General features: G+C 32.0%; 1 protein-coding gene across 1 annotated transcript in view; it reads right to left on the bottom strand.

Annotated features, from left to right (window-relative positions):
• The window catches only part of LOC129219901 (rho guanine nucleotide exchange factor 11-like), a 116,416-nt gene extending 100,159 nt beyond the window's left edge, over positions 1–16,257 (bottom strand). The window contains exons 1-8 of the mRNA XM_054854216.1: positions 16,127–16,257; positions 15,584–15,685; positions 12,959–13,008; positions 8,032–8,089; positions 6,889–7,058; positions 5,896–5,976; positions 3,231–3,359; positions 128–463 (exon numbers count right to left, since the gene is read on the bottom strand). Coding sequence (XP_054710191.1) covers positions 128–463; positions 3,231–3,359; positions 5,896–5,976; positions 6,889–7,058; positions 8,032–8,089; positions 12,959–13,008; positions 15,584–15,680 — 921 coding nt within the window. The 5' untranslated portion in view covers positions 15,681–15,685; positions 16,127–16,257. The remainder of the gene's footprint in view (positions 1–127; positions 464–3,230; positions 3,360–5,895; positions 5,977–6,888; positions 7,059–8,031; positions 8,090–12,958; positions 13,009–15,583; positions 15,686–16,126) is intronic.
• Positions 16,258–21,844: the final 5,587 nt, after the last annotated feature.

Here is a 21,844-nt window from a genome sequence, read left to right on the forward strand (position 1 = left end):
TAAAAGAAACAATGCAGTCTTTTGAAAGACCTTAACAAACAAATCAATTTTCAAAGTTCAAATATCATGTGATCCCTATTCAAAAACATTTCAAAGAAACATTTCAGTAGCCATCATCAATATTTACCCATGTTGTTGTTCTTGGATTCAAATGTTTAACAATATTTTCTAAAGATGTAGATATTGGCTGTTTTTGTACTTCAGGATAATGACCACTCTCTCTTTTGTTTGACATCTCATTACAGGGTAGTAGAGTAACATGATACTTGGAATCTGAAGAATCTGGAGATAGGGAGGTTGGAGTTAAATGTCCATGATCTTGATTTGCAGGTAACTGTGGTGCAGATACTTGGTGTGTTAATGAACGATTATGGTGACCATGTGAAGGAAATGAAACTGATCGGTGATTTTCTTTATCATGACTATGGCGACTGGAAGTAGGTGATTTAGGTGATCTTGTGATCTGAAATTCAAAATAAAATAAATAATAAATTAAACGCAAAAATTGTCCATAGCAAGAGATAACAAAAACTAACATTAAATTATAAATTTTAAAAAAACTTCAACACTTTGGTCTGACTTCATATTAAGATGAATCTCATGGATCAGGACCATATAAAATTAAAATTCAGATAACTTTTTTCTAGATAACATGGGAAACAGGAAAAGGAAAAATAATCACTACCAAGTTTCGCAAATCGCAAAAGCAGAGTTAAGAGGGAAACTGAAAATCCTCTGGCAACAGATAAAAATTTTAAATCATTGAGCTTTCTCTCCTTATCAGCCAACAGGGAAATTGTTAACAACTGTGTTAATAAAGATTTAGAATTATAATTAAAATTTACTAAAATGGTTACAACTCCTATTGTATATAACTTGGAAGTCCGGAACAAATTTAATCATTTGTCGAAAAATTCGTTTTTTTAATTGGCACTAATATTTTTAATGCACAAGTAAGTTTTCAATACAAAATTGCGAAAGAAGCCAATTTTCAGTGTTTGACTAAGATCTTCAGTAAATAAAGATGAAACATAGTTAAGAATAATGTTGATCAAGTCTTTCTTTGAAGAAAAAAAATATAAATTTGGAACATTGGTTTAGGACCTACAATGCCACAGACAGACACACATATACGCATGTCAAACTTTTAACCCGTTTGAGACGGTAGTTCACAGAAGATAGCGCTCCCTAAAGACGGCAGCTGTTACACGCAGACTGCGCACAGGGCGGGGCAATTTCTCCCGCTAAGCCTAATACGCAATTTCAGAAAGTACGCATGCATAATAATGGATGAAATGTATACTTTAAGCAGAAATGAAACCATTTTTTGATATATGATAAAATGTATCAAAATTTCATCTCAAAATTGGATGAAAATAATTGATATTTAACAATAAAAATGCAAAATATATTGTTTTTTAGAATAACTAAAAGTACCAAAATTAAACAATATATTTTCTACAAAACAGGAAAAATATTTGCGCTTAATATTATGAAATACTTGAAGAATATTGTAACAAATAATACTTTAAAGCCGCATGAAAAATGTCAAAGCACAGATAAATGTGCATTGAGCATTTTACACTCATACATAGTGTTACGTCTTTTATTCTACTTTGAGCAAATTACACATCTCCATCTAAGTTTTTTGCCTTCTTTTTCAGCGTATGATTTTCGAAAGTAACTACTGTATGAAGAACTCCAACAAAAATAATTTATAGTTGTTTCAATGTGACCCAAAAGATCCATAGATGGATCAGTCATAAATTAAGATATTTCCTCCTTGGAAAGATAACGTGTTCACCATGGCTACCAAATGAGCATAAAAGTAAAACCCCTTGCTAAAATATATCCCCTCCAATCTCATTATAAATGGAACCGAAACTAGAAAGAGCCACTTCAAAATGAGTATACGTTTCCCTTCTCACTTGCGTTTCCCTTCTCACTTGCGAGCACGTGTGAGCACGTGTTTATATTTTCTTTCACGAAATTCCAAATCCAAAAGACAGAATAGCTAGCATCGTTAGGCCAGCTGCATATGGATGCGTTGATGCATTTTTCTTTTCGTCTCTGAAGAACCACCTAGCGCTGACGCAAAGAGGGAGGAATCATTCCTCCAGAACAGGTTAAAAAAGACCTTGATGCGTCTGGGGTTAAAAACAAAAATGTTCACGATTTGAAAACAAACCTTTTGCTTCCGACAGGGGGTTGGGTGCTCCAACAAAGTGTGTTGTGAGGCTTCCATGTGATTATTTTTCTTGGTAGGCACACAAAAACTTTGGATGACTTGCCAAAAATCTTAGTAGTCTTCAGATATTTTATGAAAAAAATAATGAATGGGAGACGTGCTATCACTTTTCTTTTTCCTTCTGTGACTAAGTTGACTACCATAAAAAAATCTAGAGACATCAGAATACTTTTTGCCATATGAGTAAAAAAAGTAGTTGACAGCATTTTGCTTTGTACACTGATCAGAGTTAGGCACTTGTAACTATAACTCCTACAGATGAATGATGTATTTTTTACTGAATTAAAAATATGCTTTTAGTTTCATAAATCAGCTGATAGTTTTAAATTATGTAACATACATTAAGCAAAACATATTCCTCACCAATTTGTCTAAAACGCTAATCTTATGTATGATAGATGGCATCGAATAAACGTAAAAATAATTTCCAAGTGTAGTGTTTTCTGCATGTAATAGTTAAATGTTAATTAACAATAAAAAACTTTGTTGTTTATTATTTAAGGAAAATGTTCCGGTTTTGGGTCATTTGGATTTCTGGATAGTTGGAGTCCCATTCTGTACATATTTTACAATGCATTATATTTTACATTTGTAGGAAGAAACAATTACTTACTTCTAAACAGATAGTATGAATTAGTTGCATGCATAGATAAGTTTTGCTGGAACAATATTGTTATTACTATGACTTTGGGCACATGCAAACACTTTTTTTTTAAAATTAATTCAGACCTTGAATTACTCAAACTTTATCTTTTTTAAAAAGTCGTGTTTTTCCAAATGAAAGCTTTTGTAACATGTGAATTTAATAAAAACAATTTGTTAATGTAATGTAATGTATGTGATTAATTTACAGATCATAAAGTAAGCTCTATAAGTAAAAGTTGCCACCATGTTTCCTCCCTCCCCCTGGAATTTCCAGCTAATTAAAGAAGAACTATGTTCATTTTTTTATTTTTAAATCTATAATAAATTAATTTCTTACTATATGTTCATGAGGAATACCAGTCAGGCTTAACAATTGCTCTTCTAAAGTCTTTACTCTTTTAACGGCACCATTAACTTCTGATCGCATTTTTTCAGATGGCGTTTTCGAATACTCTGTTCGTAGATTCTAAAAAATAACATAATGTATCATACAACCTCAAACACACACTTTTCAAAGAAAAACATTTCAATTTCGGGTAAGACAAATTATATGACAAGTGGGTAAAATAGAAACTTCAATATGTTAGAATTTTCAAAATATCTGGGGAAAAAAACATTAATGACCCTCCCTATCTAAGAATTAAAACAAACTCATAACAAAAATTATGCTCATTAAGAATTGTAACAAAGCAATAAAGCATCAAAGGAATGCCACAAGTAAATTTATTTCAAAACGAAAAACAAATTTGGTTCTGAAATTACAAAATGCAAAATCTGAGTTACTGGTCATATATAATTAATTTTTCTATTATACTATTTTCATCACCTGCATGAAAAAGTTTGCACAGCAAAGATGAAGCAAATGATACTTGTAAATGAATAGCAAAAAGCCGTACCTGGCTACCCAAACTACATTTAGTAATCTCTTATCTCTTATGGGAGATAGATGACTCAGATTGAAGCCGGAATGAATGAGGATGTCTAACATATTTTTGGTTCATGAAAATAAGTAAAAATGCTAATGGTAACTTAATTCATCACCAAAATTGAGCATTCATACAGACATTTTGCTTTAAAGGGAAATTTTGAGCAATGGTTTTCAACTTGAAGCCTCTATTTTTAACAAGGAAAAAAAACTACTGTAACAGTCACAGTAATTGCGTTGTCTGTAACTATTAAAATTTTCATTTCATCTTACATTTTCCTTTATATAACAGCATACAAACACGATTAAAAAAGATCTATTTTGGAACTCTAAATACAGTAAAAAAAGGAGACTACTTTGCCAGTTTGATCATTTGAGCTGCTGAGAGTAAAAAAAAAAGTGTAAGTCGATTTGTTTTACAATTTTTATTCAAACTATTGGAAATTGCTTTTAATACCATTCTACTTCATGTGAAAGTGGTGTAGGTCTAGGTTCAATTGTTTGCCAGTAGACAGAAATCTTATAACGGAACAGCAGAAGTGCTTTAAGTAAAAGTGGCTCAACCATTCAAAAAATCAAAATTTTGCTTCAACGAATTACACCACTTTTGCACTCAACGGCTCAGTTGTTTTTTGTGGACAGCGTCCCAGGAAAAAGGCAAGTCTAAAAAACATGTAATTTGATATAGATGTAGCTTTGGCTGATTTTGTACACCTTGGGTTCAAATTTTGATGGATTAATTTTTCAGAAGTTATATCATGTTTTACATGATTTTCAGCACTTCTTACCACACAAACCTATAAAAATCATTTATATAGCAATTCAGACTAAATTCAAAGAAATAAAACAAGTATTTATATTAAATATATGAAAAAACAGATTTAAAAACTGATAAGTCAGTTTGAACAGAGAAGAAGAGAATCAGTCAAATTTGAACAAAGATCAAGCCCAAAAAATAGTTAACATGGATTTTTATTCCAAACGTTTTGAAAGCCAAGTGAAAAGAGCAATTATAAAATATTTAAATAGTAACAATACACATTCCAAAGCATATCTTCTAACGCATAGGTTAAACATGTGAAATTTTCATAGTGCAAGTACCTTTACAGTTAGCATATGCAGAACAATTTTTCTTAAAATTACAATCGATATATATTAGAACTGCTGTGAAGTGTTCTGTATGTAACGTTTAAGTGTTAAAAACCAAATAACTCTGTGTATGTATGTATATATATATATATATATATATATATATATATATATATATATATATATATATATATATATATATATATATAACTGCAATGACTGTCCTTCCATTATGAGAAAAGCCCTGCCATAAAATGTCTGTACCTGTCAGTTGCTACAGCAACGAGACGTGTCTCATTTTTCCAAGGGAAGCTTAATGTTGGAAAAAGCCATAAGACTGCACAAAGGTGAGAATACGAGTGGCAAAATGGCACCAAAAAAACCTTTCTGCTAACCCTTGGGGAAAATGAACAAAGTCCGTTTCTATGGCAGTAGACAGACTCAGATTTTACAGCAGGAGCTTTTTACGTGAAGGACGGACAGTATCTTATAAAGTAATATGTTTGATTTTCAAATTTTAGTGAGTGATTTTTGGTCTCATAAGACTATTTTTACCTCAAGTGTCTTCCTAAAATAAATGCTTAGCAAAGAGCTGTTTTAAAAATTCACCAACCTGTTTCATTCATTCTGGGTTACCCACAATGAATGAAACAGGAACAGGGGGTTGTTCTTTTATGAAAATTAAGCTCTCATTTTGCAACAAAAAAGTTAAGCATTTTATTTTAAACTATGACTCCTTGAGCCTTGCTACTCTATTGCACATATTTAAATTTGCATGCAAAAACATACATTTCCTTCTTGAAACTGGGATGTTTCAACAAAAATCATACCATAAACTTATTATTCATAAACTGTAACACAAACATTAAATATTAAACCAGCACTTTCAGATTTTATTTCCTTAACTTTATATAAAATTTGTATGATTTTTGCACCTATTTTTTATTTTAAAAATTATGCAAACAAAATTGGTTGGACAGAAACTTACTTCGAGATAGACAACTTCCTTTTCTAGCATCTTTCGAATTGTGTGAATTCTGGAATTTGTAAGCTGCTGCTGTTTCTCGGGCTACATAAAAAAAAGATGAATTAGATAAACTTCTAAATAGATAAGCTAATACAAATGCTAGAGATCACAGCTTACTATTTCTAAATCTAGTGAAAGCACCTTAATTTATGTTCCAAAAGTGAACTTTTGCTCTAGTATAAAAGAAAATTTTAACCTTTAGTCAATATTAATACACAAAACCAAATGACAGCAAAATGTGTTGGAAAAAATATTTTTACTTAAACAAATGTCATGAAATGAAAATGTTTGTAAAGTTGGCAGGACATCAGTAAAGATCATTAAGTCAACAACCCACAGTAACGAGAAACAAAATCCTTTTCAGCAGATAAATTAAGCAAACTTGTAAAAATTGCTTCTCTACGAAATTGAAAATTAGCCTCATTAAGCTGAATATTTTACAAAACATATATAAATTGCCTTTAAGTTTATCACTTTTTAAGAAGTTAATTTTAAATATTGAACCTCAAGCATAACATTGATATTCAGGTAAAAGTCAGTAAGTACAAAACTCCAGTTTAGTGATATTATCAATTTCAACTTTTAAATTATTGTGAAAAATGGCAAGAATCATTTTGCAGGCTTCTAAGTTTAGCAGTAAACTTACTGGTGTAAATTTTAAAATTACATAACGGTTTACATCACAAAAAATAAAACTGTAAATTATCATTCTTCAGTGATTTATTTTTTTTTTCCGCCTTGATAGACTTTATGATCTTTGCCACAACACTGACGACATCACTATCAATATTATTCACATGAATTTTTGACACATAAATAATATTGATAGGGGTGGAAATTATCAATGCTTTTCCCTCTTTAAAATTCATTTGACAACTTTAAATCAAGTGGAAGTTTTAAAGAACAATAATTGGAAAGAGTAGACTTCATTATACATAAACTCTTTATACTTACATCAACTGGTTGAGGTCCAGTAATTCTATCAGATGGGCTAGATTTGTTAGAATTGATAATGTTTAGGCTAGAAGTATTTGAAACTAAATTAAATGATTGTTGCGGACTCAAAGACCCTTTTGCATGACCAGGAGATTTTCCCAAAAGAGTGAGGGCGACATAGGAACCAGCTACAAATTGAATCAAATATTATAGTTTAATTTTTAATAAGTAATAGAGTATACAAAGATTATCATAGCATTGCAAATATATGACATAGCATATGAAAGCATTTGAAATAATTGGTAGTCTGCAGATCCGAGACCACTAAAAACTGATTTGAACTACCAAAAAATAAAACTCAATTGTCAGCAGGACTAGTGATCGTTTGCTGTCACACAAGACAATTTATGATATTTACAAGTAATTACATGCAAGATCAGTTTCATGTTTTAAATACGAAGTTTTATTGACATAAATTAAATGCCAACAAAAATGCTTTAAAGTCTATGTAGAAATGCTTATTATAGCTCAGCTTTAAAGAATTTTAGAAGAGAATTATAGAAATACTTTAAAGCTTATGTTCATGCTTAATTTTAAAACCACTTGTCACATTCTCTGTGGAGCAGTACATCTTCATGCTTACTGGTCCATAGCTTAAAAATAAAATTATTCAAAAAAAAAAGTTATAAAACCCACATTTTGTTGACATTTTTTATCACATAAAAGTTTGAGTTTGTGGTTTTGCAAATGCTACTTCATAGAAATTCAAATAACGCATAGAATCTGGAACGGGTTAACCACAATATAAGAGAGTTGTGTGTTCGTGAAAAAGTTTTGTTGCAATAGTGATTGTTTTACGGTAGAAATTTTTCCTGAAATTCGAGTCACTGAAAAATCCTTTTTTAGGGAATTTTTTTGCTTTATTTAAAACTCAGGAGATTTTTTTCTTCATTAGGGAGTTTGGGAGAAGACATCAAAATTCAGGAGTCTCCCTATTGAATTGAGGAAGTTGGGAGCTCTGTAATATGCTCTAAAAACAAATTTGTAACTGAATTGTACCATAATGCAAAAATTTAATTTTAAAACATTTTAGATACATTGCTTAAAAATTGCAGTAGTAAAGCAAATAAATTGTTAGCAAACTTTCAAAAATGTATTTACATTTTATAAGCTCAACTACATCCTGGTGATTTGACTGGGTGACTAACGTGCCATTGACCTAAAAATAAAATTTTAAATATTAAGTGATAAATAATGCTCATTCGTGTATAAAACATAGATTAAATTACTTTGAAGATGTGTAAATAAAAAGAAACAAACAAATAAATTAAAAATAACATTAAAGTTAGTTCAAAACAGATTTCATAGTCATGAAAAAACAAATAATGCAAACAAAACTAAAACACATTTAAGAAATCTGCAGAGATAAATAAAACACGAAATATATTTAGACACACGGCAGTGTGTCAGCCAAGTTCGGAAATCAGGCGACACATCTGCCAGTGTGTATATTACACGAACCATTTTAAGCTACATTTGACCCCCTCATTTCTCAAAAACTATTAAATCTGCGTGCTTGAAATTTTGTATGTCTAATAGAGCTGCATAGCAGACCTATAATCCTAAATTTCAGGAAAATACCTCTGATAGTTATGGAGTTATTAAGATCTGAAAAGTGTCATTTTTTATACTGACTCACTCACTCATCAAAATGTTTACGAACTTCCAAGTGTCTCACATACTTGAAATTTGGCATAAAGATAGATTTTCATGCACATGTAAAGGGGAAAATCTAAAAAGTCAAAAAACTTCATTAAAATAGCAAAAAACTACGCTATTTTTTATGAGCATCACGGCCTAATCACTTTACCACGCAATTTCAAAATATTTCAAAATATTTCGCCAAATAAATCACAACAAAAGGGCTCGTCAAACGTTGCCAAAACAAGGTTGTTGAAGTTTAAAATTAACAATTTAATTTCTAACTAAAATGGGGGCTTAAACAATACTTTAAGTTCCACTAAAATGAAAAATGATCTATCAGATAATTAAAATTACAAATATAGAGATAAGCCTTTAAAATCAAAAATAACTAGCTTTAAAATTTATAAAAACCTTAGATCTCAATTAAATGCAAAATTTTACAGGAGGAGCAAAAATGGCAGCAATAATTTCAACAATTGTGAAATATTTTTTGGGCCGTGGTAGCCCGATCGGGAGAGTGTTGGATTCGGGGCTGGAGGATCCTGAGTTCGAACCTCGATGGTCGAAGATCCACCGTCGTCATTAAAGGGGACTGGGCGACGTTAAATATGCTCGTGGTCCTCCAAGTGAAATGATACCTCTGGGGGTGCTAGCACCAGGTAGCTATTAGCTCCTGGTTTAGTTCTAAATTCTCATTAACTGTTCAATCCGGTGATGGTGCTGCCATCTATCGGTATAAAAAAGAATGGAGGCAAGGCACTTAGTATGCAGTCCTCCACATAAATACAATTGTGGTCAGTTGTGACTCGGAATCAAAATTGAAATCAAAATATTTTCGCCAATTCTGCATATTTTACGATCTACGTTATAATAAACCCCCCGAACAAATTCGAAATTCCAGTCAGATTTTGAGATGAGTCAGCAATTTTCCTCATTTTCGACAAATTTGAGGACACCAAAGACCAAGCGCTAATGTACTTTGGCCTTGCTGATAAATGGGAAAAACAGACGATTACTGCACAAAATTGGCGCCAAGTTCTCAGTTATCGAAATATCTTCAAAACTTCTAATAAAGAGAAACCGCAAATCAGTTCATCGTAAAAGCAGTAGGGAAAAAAAAGGAAATCATATATTTGCATACGCTTTTGCATTTATAATTGTCTGAATTAGATCATAACCTTTGATTTAGCTTTCAAAAAGTAATGATATCCCAACAAAACATAAATGTGAAAAGAAGCCAAGTTCGGTCGAAATGAGGTTCGGGGTAGAAGGTTTGGGGTAGTTCTGGAAGCTGGCTAACATAACGCCACTCTTCAAGAAGGGATCTAAAGGTATTGCTGGGAATTATAGACCTGTAAGTTTGACTTCGGTGATTTGTAAGATTTTCGAAACTTTGATCAAAATTAAGATCATGATGTTCTTAGAGACTAATAGTCTGTTGACTAGTTTGCAGTATGGTTTCAGGAAAGGTAAATCCTGTACTACTAATTTATTGCATTTCTACGACAAGGTTACCTCAGCTTTAGATAACAAAAAATGTGTGGATGTTGTTTATATTGATTTTCAAAAAGCTTTTGACAAGGTACCGCATGTTGCTCTTCTCAGCAAGTTAGCTGACATTGGAACAGGAGGAAAAACTTTACTTTGGGTTAGAAATTGGCTTACTGGTAGGAAGCAAAGAGTAGTTGTGAGAGGAAATCATTCTAATTGGAGTGATGTTTTAAGTGGGGTTCCTCAGGGATCAGTTTTAGGGCCTCTTTTGTTTATTATATTTATGAATGACATCAATGAAAATATTTCTGGAAGCATGAATTGTTTTGCTGACGATGTAAAAGTTATGGGGATTGTCGAAAATGAAGAACAAGTAAAACAGCTGCAAGAGGATTTAGATCATATTACTAAGTGGGCAGATAAATGGGGTATGGCAGTTAATGTAGGGAAATGTCAAGTGCTACACTTAGGTCATGGAAATAAGCGTATGAGATATCGTTTACAGGATTCAGTCATAAATCAGGCAGAAAATGTTATGGATCTGGGTGTCTTTATAAATCAGGACTTCAAGTTTAGTCAACAGTGCAATATTGCTAGTAACAAAGCCAACAAAATGCTCGGGTTCATCAATAGATCTATTTCAAACAAATCTAAGAAGTTCTTCTGCCTTTATATAGGAGTTTAGTAAGACCTCATTTGGAGTATGCTGTTCAGTTTTGGTCGCCTTATCTGAAGAAGGATATTTTTGTATTGGAAAGGGTTCAAAGAAGGGTAACTAAATTAGTAAGGGGGCTCTCAGATTTAGATTATGATACCAGACTTAATAGGCTTAACATGTATAGCCTGGAGCAAAGGAGAGTCAGAGGGGACATGATTCAGTTATTTAAATTTATCAAAATGAAAGATGTAAATGGATTAAATTTTTGCGGGGAAAGCAGGACAAGGGGTCATTGTTTTAAGCTATTTAAATCTCAGGCTAACTTGGAAATCAGGAAAAACTATTACTTTAGCAGGGTCGTGGGCACTTGGAATAGCTTACCGGAAGAGGTGGTAATGAGCAAGGGAGTGGATAGCTTTAAGAGGGCCATTGATCTTCATTGGGGAATAATTAATTGACTAGGACCAGCCTAGCTGGGCCCAGAGCCTGTTGCTGGTCGTCACATTTGTATTTGTATTTGTAGACGGTGTCACCAACAAAAAAGTTCAGATCTAAATGGTTACCAAGTTCCATAGCAGTTCCACATAGATGTTGGATTTTCCCATGTTCTTCAATTCATTTAGAAAACAATTTTTTACTTTCTTTGATGATGGATTTAAAACTTGGCAAGTTTGAAAAAATAAAATAAAATAAAAATAGCGATGACTAAAACTTGCCGCAAGTTTAAAATCCATTATTAAAAAAGTAAAAAACTGTTTTCTAAATGAATTGAAGAATATGGGAAAATCCAACATCAATGTGGAACTGCTATGGAACTTGGTAACCGTTTAGATTTGAACTTTTTTTGTCGGTGACACCGTCTACCCCGAACCTCATTTCGACCGAACTTGGCTTCTTTTCACATTTATGTTTTGTTGGGATCAGTATTTCTTCATTTTACTTTCTGCTTGAGAAATATTTTTATTTAATTATTTTTTCTTAAACCATTAAAAATAAGAGAAGTTTCTGCACACAGAAAAAAAAAAGTAACAACTAAGTGAACAAAATAAAATTTAAAATAATTTTGCTTCAGGAAAAATAATCTGAACTTATTGCTACATCCTCAACCTGAACAAATCTTGGAATATTCTACACCTTTTTTCTTTTTTTGCTGATTCTCATTAATTTTATCTTCCACCATAAATTAATTAGTTCCAATACTTAGGAAAATGAAATAAGATTAGTGGCACACACAAGGGAGGGGACCAGGGAATCAAGACCCCCCCCCCCCCTCTTACTCTTGATTTTTTATCACCTGGAATGACGAGAATCCTAGGTATTTTTTACAACAATTTGAAATAAAAGCAAAACAATTTTAGTTTTAATAAATGAAAAAATAAAATTTATTTTCTCATTTCCTTCCACTTTAAAACATATGCTGATATAAAACAACCTTTTTTTTTCTCATAACTAAACTATTCATTTGCTTTTTTATTCACATTTAAACATGATTCTGCACAATTCAAATATAAATATTATTTGTCCTACAATGATGAATCTTATCCTCATGCTAAAAGACTTTTAAAACTTTTGTGCATACTTATTAAAAGTAATTGCACAAGCAAGAGATCTTTATCGACATTGAGAAGGCTAAAAACAAACTTAAGAAGTGCCATACATAAAAAGGTTGAAAGGGTCTTGCACTGCTGAATAAGTAACATCACCCTCACACCTGAGGAAGTATATATTTTGTTCTTTGATTATTTGTAAGCCTATAAAAGCAGACTGGTGACTAAATGAAAACACTAATCATCATGTTCCAGTTTTGTAATTACAGATTGAAAAGAAATTTTTCTTCTTTTATGACTTGGTGCTTCTGTAAGGATAAATTTGCTTAGCTATTTCTATTTTTGAATTGTGAGAAGAGTAAATACATAAACTCGTGTGCATTATGGTAATTTAATTCAGCATTTGTCACTAATAATTGATTTCATTCATTAATGCTAAGTATTTATTTACTATTACTTATTATTTACTGTTTCTAGCTCTCGACAATCAATAAAATCAAAAGAATATGCTTGGAGGTGTACTGGGGCATGATACGAGAATGGTACTTTCGATCTTTGACTTCCCCTTGAAAAATACTGTGTGCGCCACTCAGTAGCATTGATTGATAACCTCATAGCTTCAAGTTTTAAATCAAACACTCATTTCTGAATGAAAAATATTAAATTTTCAGACATAAACTGATTTTACTTTAATAATTCTGTCTCCTTCTTGCACTCCAGCTCTTGCAGCAGCTCCATCTGTATTCAGAAAAGAAAAATATTAGCTCCAGCAAAATCAAATATAACTTCCCGCAATTTAAAGCAGCACAATAATACTAGAAAAATTCACATGCATGTAGAATTAGTATGAGAAATGAACAAATCTTTCAAATACTATGACTGATCTAACTGATAATATATATTAGATTAATGAAACAAAATTACACACAGATCATTATTAATAGACAGGCTTTTGTAATCAACCACAGGATAAGAAGTTCTGTGTTCATTACCCCATGATAAATCATTCACTATTGAAAAAAAAGTTTCTTATTTAAACATGCATTACAGCTATACTGAAACTTAAGGGCTTAAATAGCTTAATCCAATAATGCAGATGCATTTTCGATGCAAACAAAATGATATTGTAACAAAACTAAGATAATTTTTTGAAAAAAAATCAGAAATTCTTCATGGCGCTAGTAAAACCTCTTCACTGGTAATAGGGAAGATTTTTACTGCTACAATCAATATGCTCCATAAGATTATCTTAACACTAAACTATATGAAAATGCACAAGCTATGTTAAGAATGAAATTCAAAATCAAAAACTTTGGAGCAGTGTTCTGTAGTTGGGAAAACATATTTGGGGGAATTAAACTTTTTATTGAATATATATTATGATTGATGGATTTTTCTTAGGTCAAAAAGGTCAGTTTAGACTACTTAGCCAGGTTCAATTTTAAAAGCATGCATTTACTTTTAAAAAAAAAATTGAAACCAATTTACATAAAATTTGCATTACTTTTTACAAACCAAACATTTTAGGGAACAGATCTCCCCTACTCTACAACTACAGTACTGCTTTTAGGAGTTTTCAAATTTAGATACAAAATAAATGGGAGCTTTTGAAGCTTCTGTATACAGGGCCCAATACAGGCACATTTTGCTACCGTTTTTCGGTACCTTCACAAAAATCGTATTTTAAAATCGGTACTTTCACAAAAATCAAGTAATAAAATCTGTAGCTTCACTAAAACAATGTTTAAAAAAAATGGACATTTCACAAAAATCCACATTTTAAAATTGAAAATTTGTTTCTCTATTAAAAACAAAATTCACTCATAAAATCAAGTTCTAACCTGATTTATATGAACAATCGCACTGCGACTTTTCCGTAGTATTTTATCTCATTTTCAGCTTTTTTTCGCCGAAGTGCATTTATGCAATTTTATCACAATCTTTTAGCATCTGTTTTGGGGACTGTTTTTATGATAAATTCTTGAATTGTATACAATGCAAAAGTTATTGAGATGAAATTACAATGATATTTTTCGTCCTTCTTAGATTTTCAGCCCCCTCTCCTCCCTTCCCCGAAAAATAAAAACCTGTTAAAAATAATAGTAGATGACATTTGCACTTTCGAACTAAAATTTCAGTTCTACTTCTCTTTCACAAAAATCGAATGTGATGCAATACTTTCACAAAAATTGTTTGTGAGAAAAAAATCCTGGATTTTGGCCCCTAGTAAAATATTTATGACACATTTTATTATGCTACTTATAACTACGCTTGCCACATTTCCGAAATGTGCAACCGGGACACAGGGATGTCCCCCACCCCTACCACAGTCGCAAGTATTCAAAAGGTACACACCTGTGGCCAATTTTTGGAATGTTTTACAGGGCAGTTAATTTTTAATGTTATGAATAAATGGTTACTAATTATGAACCTTAACAGGGGTAATAAAAAATCACATAAGCAGATAAAATTTGAATATTTCACTTCTTAGATGTAAATATTGAAACATTTGTTTTAATTAGAAAAAAACTTAGAATGAAAAATAAGAAACTGAAATATACTTTTCCTTTTATAAGACTTTTTTTGGATTTAAGCTTGTTGCAAAAATCCTCACAAACTAATCCGGTATTAATTTTACAGGTCAAGGTTACAAATGATAAAATAATTATCCTAAATAATCCTTCATAGTTAATTATTTTTAGACCTCTAAGGTCATTTGTAATCAAATTTTGCTTTTCCGGGACGTGGAGTAAACCGGCCGGGACACCGGGATTTTGTCTGAAAACCGGAATTGTCCCGGTCAAATCGGGACGTCTGGCAAGCCTACTTATAACTATGTGTCACAAACAATTATTTAAGGATTAAATTTTGAAATAAAAGTTATTTTCACACTAGTGTTTTAAAAATGTTACAAAATCTGATACAATGCATTAAAATTTACCATGTATTTAGGAATGAAAGTTGAAAGCTGTAATACTCTAACTAGAATATTATTTTTGAAAAAGTAAAAGTAAAGCTTTGAGTAGAGATAGAATGGTTAAGAAGAGTGACACATTTAAAGCATTTTTTATTTTATTTTCTCAATTATTTTGAAATTTAGCATAAATAAATGGCCTAATATTTTAACAAATAAAAAAGAAACACTGAACAACAAAATTCCTGATTACAAAAAAGTCCTTGATTTTCCAACATCACATTATTAAGGTAATGCATTTCATTAGTTTGAGTTTTCTAAACTAGAATTTTTTTAACATTTCTTTGCTTTTTAAACCTTGCTATCTACATCAAAAAAAAGAAAGAAATGTTGACTTACCCTCTTTCACAGAGATGACAAAAACCGGATTATCTCCAGAAACTGTGAGGCCATACCCTTTCTCATCCTTCTGAATTATTACACAGCGTTGAACCATGGGATCTGAAACAAAAAAAAAATCCATACAATGTGTTACTTTAATAGTAATAATAAATGTGTAGAAATTATTTTTAATGAATCAAGTTTAATTCCATTTTAGCGAACATTAATATGGTGAAAATAACTGTTATAACGAAGAACCAGAAGATTCCCAACTTATACTATTAAATGGTTTGTAAAAAATAAGAAATAACTCAAATAGCAAACTTTAATAACACAACACTTTTAAAATTTTACTAATACTTTTGAAATTTGACTAATTTACTGGCTAATACTCTGAAATCCTTAGTACAGCCCCTACTATAGTTATTTTTACTTTTCTAGTTTATTTTTGGAATGTATTCATGCCTCCCTTGGAATTCACTTTGTAGGTTAAGAACCTTTGCAGAGAATTGTTGCTCTTTAAAGAAGAAAAAGTCTTGTACAATCAAAACAATTTATTACCTTGTGAATCTGTTGCATCAGGGGAATTTTGATGAGACTCATCCTTCTCTTTATGCAAACTGGAATCATTCCTAATCAAATGTACTAACCTAAAAAACAAATATAATTTAATACAGCAGAAATAAAATTCGCAAAAACCGAAACAAAATTCTATCAACTAAGCCGTGTTTAAAACACACAGATAAGTACTGCTTGTGAGGAGGGAGAGGGAGGGGGTAACAAGAAGTGTGAAATCACACATCTTGGCTGAAATAACTTTACACAAAGCTATGTTTATGAAATATAGTGTGACATGTGGCAAGAAGAAGAGACAAGAAGTGAAATGTAACACGAGCGCCTTCCTAAGGGACGACAGTGCCCTGTGCAAATATTTTCTGGTGCCCCCAACTCACATAATGGTGGGCGCATAATAAAAGTACCGCACATTTTGATATTCATTAACGTATAACTGAAGATGTAATCTGTGCCTATCTATGTGTATTATAAAAAGACAGATATTAAATCTAATGTCTTAGCCTTTTAAAAACTATTTTTTTAAGAGTTTTTTTTTTTTTTTTTTTTTTTAATAATTCATTTTAATGGAGCGAAAGCCTAAGTTTGTGGCGTTCTCTTATCTTGGGGCTTGTGGGTCAATTGCAAGGCTTGCCATCCTCTTTGGACGGCACTGTGTGACATTTCATTAAGAGGGAAAGGAGGTTAATTATGCTGAAAAAACTGTGATATCATTTAAGAACAGCCCCTGTAGAAATGTTGTCAACAATGTAGCAGAATTCTAAGCTTACTTTCGGTATCACTTAATGAAAACAGGTGGGGGTAAATTAAAAAAGGTAATTGGGTAAAAGTAAGAAAATGTTAAAAATATAGATAAAGTTGTGCCAAAAAAACAATGCAAGAAACCTGAACTTCTAGAATGAGAGAACACATGAAAAGTTAAAATAATTACATTACATTGCTCCTTTTTTTCCCAAACAAAATTGTGATCACCTCCAGACTTCAGGAGTGACACTGAACCATACAACCACTGAAAATTTTGAACTTTAGCCATTAATATGTATCTCTCACAATATATTGTCATAATTAATTTTGATGCATTTTGACATGATAGCCTCCTATAAGATCAGGTATGTCAGGAGTCAAGAGAAAATAACTTCTGCATAAAGGATGTTAGTTAAAATAAGCATTTTGGCAGTCATTATTACAGCTAAATAAAAATGCAAAGGTTATTAGGTACAACTACAGTAGACCCTCGTTTTATGCGGGGGTTACGTTCCACAGAAATGCTGCATAAATTGAGACTTAATAGTAGTGTTAAAATAGGGGTTAGGTTCCCTAGATAAAAAAAACTACTTCATTCTAGTGATGACTAATTGTGTAATAAGTTTAACATGTACTTATATCGATTGTTATGCACAACATGCATAAAGAAAACATAAATTAATTCCATGTTCTGTTTATAAAGAGGAGCTGGCTATGATAGTCTTTTGGCTGTCATTAAGCATTTTCCTCTGTAATTCTTTGCAGAGCATTAACACATCCATGATAGAATCTTCCTTTACTAACAAATCAGAAAGATCATTTCTATTCTCTAGGAATGGCTCACAATTTTCAATATGAACGTTTTTGTTTGTGTGTCACTGACGTTGGTATCTTCGTTGGTTTTGTCCTACTTTGTCACCCTTAAAAGTTCTTCTTTCAGTGAGTTCTGAACTGTGTGAGTTTAATAACTTCACTTCTGGAAAGAGTTCTGGAAACAATCGCATAAAATATCTCCAGTGGCCCTAGCTTGATTGTTAGCACACCAAAATGCAGTTTAATTACATTTAATCTGCAATCGTTAGGAGTTTGGATTTTAAAAGAGAAGACAATTTTATCTCCTTGCTTTGCTGCATCTGCGTAAAACCGAAATTCATCAGCGTAAAATAAAGTAAAGGCGTGTCAAATCTTAAACTGCGTATAATCGAAACCGAATAAAACTAACCTGCATAAAACGAGGGTCTACTTTAGTTTTTAAACTAAAATCATAGCAACAATATGAAAATTGCAACTTGTATTGCAAAACCTGTAGAGATGTTCAAGGGTTATGAGGGGTTACCCCCCTTTTCAATGCAAAAAAAATAAGCTTACAGATGGAAAGAAGCTTTCTCACAAGGTTACTAGGGCCAATTGGACAAAAAAGTACAAATGAATCTCACTGACAGAAATGCTCAGATCCTACAGCTCTAACAACGAAAAACAGTGTTAATATGTCAGACTGTAGAAAACAGAAGAAACAAACAAGATATTCACTAAGGAAGACAAACAAAGAGAAGAAGAAAAGACGCAATGACACCAATACAATTTTTTTTTTTTTTTTTTGTTAATTGTTTAAAATAGATTATACAGTAAAACCCCTTCTAACGGACACCCCTCTTATGCGGACAATTTTTAATTCCCCGGTTCTAATGCAAATAACATTATTGAACCCCTGTCCTGCGACACCTCTCTATTGCAGATAAAAAAAAATTCCCATTAGTGTCCGCATTAGAGGGATTTTACTGTACATAAAGATAGGCCAATAGAAGTGAGTCAAGATTCTTCAGAGCTAAATTGAGTTTTAAAAAATCTTTTGTTATATATTTTAATAATAATACCAATGATGAAGTTGATGAAGACCCAAGTTGTGTGCTGATTCTTGAGAAAATGTAGATCAATCTGACATAAATAGTTCAAGAGTAGAAATTGGTAAATTTAATATTTTAATATTATACCTTTTAGCTTTATGTTTTATATGCTAAACATTCGACAATATTTATCACTAAAATTGCTACAGAAGCTGTTTTTATAATGTGGACCAATGTACCCACGGTATTGGTCCATCTCACTAAGTTCTATTGAAAAAATAATAGGTACACAAAAATTAATAAACTGGAACATTTCCATAAAAATCTAGGATGATGAGAAATATTTAATGAAACTCATGGTAGGATATCAAACTGCTCATTCAAATTCTTTATGAGACAAAAAATGAAATGTAGAAAAACAGACCAATGTGTCCCGACTCCTCATGCTGCAAAAACATTCGAAAATTTTAGAAGCAGCTTCAATCCAAAACTACAGTAATTCATATCACAATCATTTTCAAGGTTTTTTTTTTTTTTTTTTGGAATCCATTGTATAAAGTATTTTACATGAGTCATGTCTCCCTTTTTTACATGCTACAAATAAAGAATAACAAAATTCAACATTAGTTTTTCAGATATGTTGCTGCACACTTTAATTTAATCAATACTTGTTGCTCAGTCTAAACACAGTTTACAATGCAATCTATTCTTGGGGGGGGGGGGGTTAACCTATATGTTTCAGACACAAAAAACATTTAAAAATCTGCTACAAAGTGTGCATGAAAATTATAAAATATATGAAAATGTTTAAGTGTGCTTTCAGTTCACAGAGCAGAAGTTGGCAGAAATTATCCTGAAGAGCGATACAAATTACTTTTTCTCCCTTTTCATTTTTTTCATACAACAATGTGTGAAATACGATATTAGACAACTTCGTAAGATAATAATTTTAATTGATCGTGGCAGCACAAAACAAATCCTAATTAAGTTCACTAAGTTTAATTCTAAACGAAACACGGACAAAGGTAAACAAACATCGACACAAACAAAGTAAACAAGTTCCCCGTGATTACACGGAGTTTGGGGTTGAGAAATTACGCGCTGTCATTCTAAACAATCAAATATGAAATTAATCTCTTATGCAAACAAATTATAGTTAATTTTCATTTTTGAATGCCACATTTGATGTGAATCTGCCTGATCACATTCTGCAGATGGAGTTATCCCTACCCGATTTAAATTCCTTGATATGTAAACATAAATACAAACAACACAGTGTGCAAAGCAGAAAACACTTACTTATCCGGCAAGCCTGGAGAAGGCGAGTTCATCCTTAATTTCTGCAGGAAAATGCAGTGTTTTAGAGCCTACATCACAACAATTTCGTCAAAATAAACAATATTGTTGGTAAACAACGCCTTTGAAAGGGTAAAAATTCACAACTAATATGGCTGACATTAACTTTTAGTGGAATCTTGGGAAAAAGGTCACAGAAGTAGTTACGCGATGGACTTTGTTGTGGGTAATTTAAAGCAAATGCTCCAACGGAAGCTAACAGTAGTTTCGGTTTTAAAAGTTAATTATTGATAAAAGAAGATAATTGCAGTCGAAATAAAACAAATAGCATTAAATTTCAATCGGTAATTGGAGTTTTCAGATCCATAAAAAGGAAGGCGACGGAATCTTTTCACTTTCTTAGGATTATTTCTTAGGATGTCCCCCTTAATATTTTATTTACCTTCACTTTTTTTATCTTCATCATTTTTTTTTAACGAAGTTAAATAGCTCGACGGACGTCAGAAGATTGCAAACGAAGAGGATTTATTACATCACTAAAAGAGAAGGAAATTACATCCATTGCAAAAGCAGGAGTCGAACTTGACAGCGCGCAGGCAGCTGTCGCTCACCCTGTTAGAGTTAACACATGCTAAATTTTAAATAAATTTCCTATTAAGGGGATGATTTTAATCTGATTCTTCTTAGCAGACAATTTAACTCTTCGTGAAACAAATAAAAGATTAAAAAATAATTTTCGGAAGTTGGTGAGTGTTAGTGTTCAGGGGGCAGAGTCCTCTCTAGAGTCCCTCGGTAAAAATGTGAAGAAACCTTGATGCTCAACACATATGACTTAAAAGCAAATAAGCGGGAGGAGGGGGGGGGGAGGCAGTAAACAGTTATGGGAGATTGGTTTTCTTGCTGATGTAATGTATAAATAAAATGAGTTTCCAAAAATCAGGTTGAAAAGAATCCACAAAGCTAACCAAAAAAGCGCTTAAACAAGATAAAACCTTAAAAAAAATGTAAAAATAAAAAAAATAAATAAACATTGAACAAATGAATTCAAAAAATAATCAACAAACATACGCTAAAAAAAAAATCTTTTTGGGGGGGAGGGGGGGCAACCCAGTGGGCGTTTAGAAAGCCCTACTGTTTTCTTTCATTGGGGCCCAAAATTACGGAATGGGAAGATTGGACGCAGTCAATTGGGCGCCAAGCATGTTGGGCGCGGTATCACTGGGCGCAAAGAATATTGGGCGCCCAGGTTTTGGGCGCTGTTCAATATTTTCGGTGCTCAAAAACTGTGCGTCCAATCGACGGCGCCAAACTTTTACACCCCCCCCCCCCCCCCCAATGTTCTAGGTGCACAATGTTCACGTCAGTGGCGGCTTGTGCCTTAATTTAGTGGGTAGGCCCCCAGTTATGTTCATGAGTCATTCTTCAAAAAGTATAACTTTTCTGTCACATAGCTTTTACAGTTCATTTAACAATGATTTTTAATTTCATCAAAAATATATCTATTTAAATCTGCCAACAATTTTTTAATAATATTTTTTATTTTAGAAAATTTTTGGCTCACAACATGTGAATTCTCACCTCCATGGCACACACACCTTGTGTGACTGTTTTTTTTTTTGCTTAATAACTTGTTTAATTAAAAGTATATACTTATTTATTTATTGTTCCTTTCACAAGTGTCTCAAATACTAATTGTTTAAGGATATTTAATTTTTTAATATTGTGTTTTAGTAGGACAAGGGGTCATGTCACACAATAAATTCTCACCTCCGTTACCTAAACACAAAATGCCATTCCTCATTAACATGTGGCAGTCATGACA

This window comes from Uloborus diversus, chromosome 4, assembly GCF_026930045.1.
Source record: "Uloborus diversus isolate 005 chromosome 4, Udiv.v.3.1, whole genome shotgun sequence".
Lineage (NCBI taxonomy): Eukaryota > Metazoa > Arthropoda > Arachnida > Araneae > Uloboridae > Uloborus > Uloborus diversus.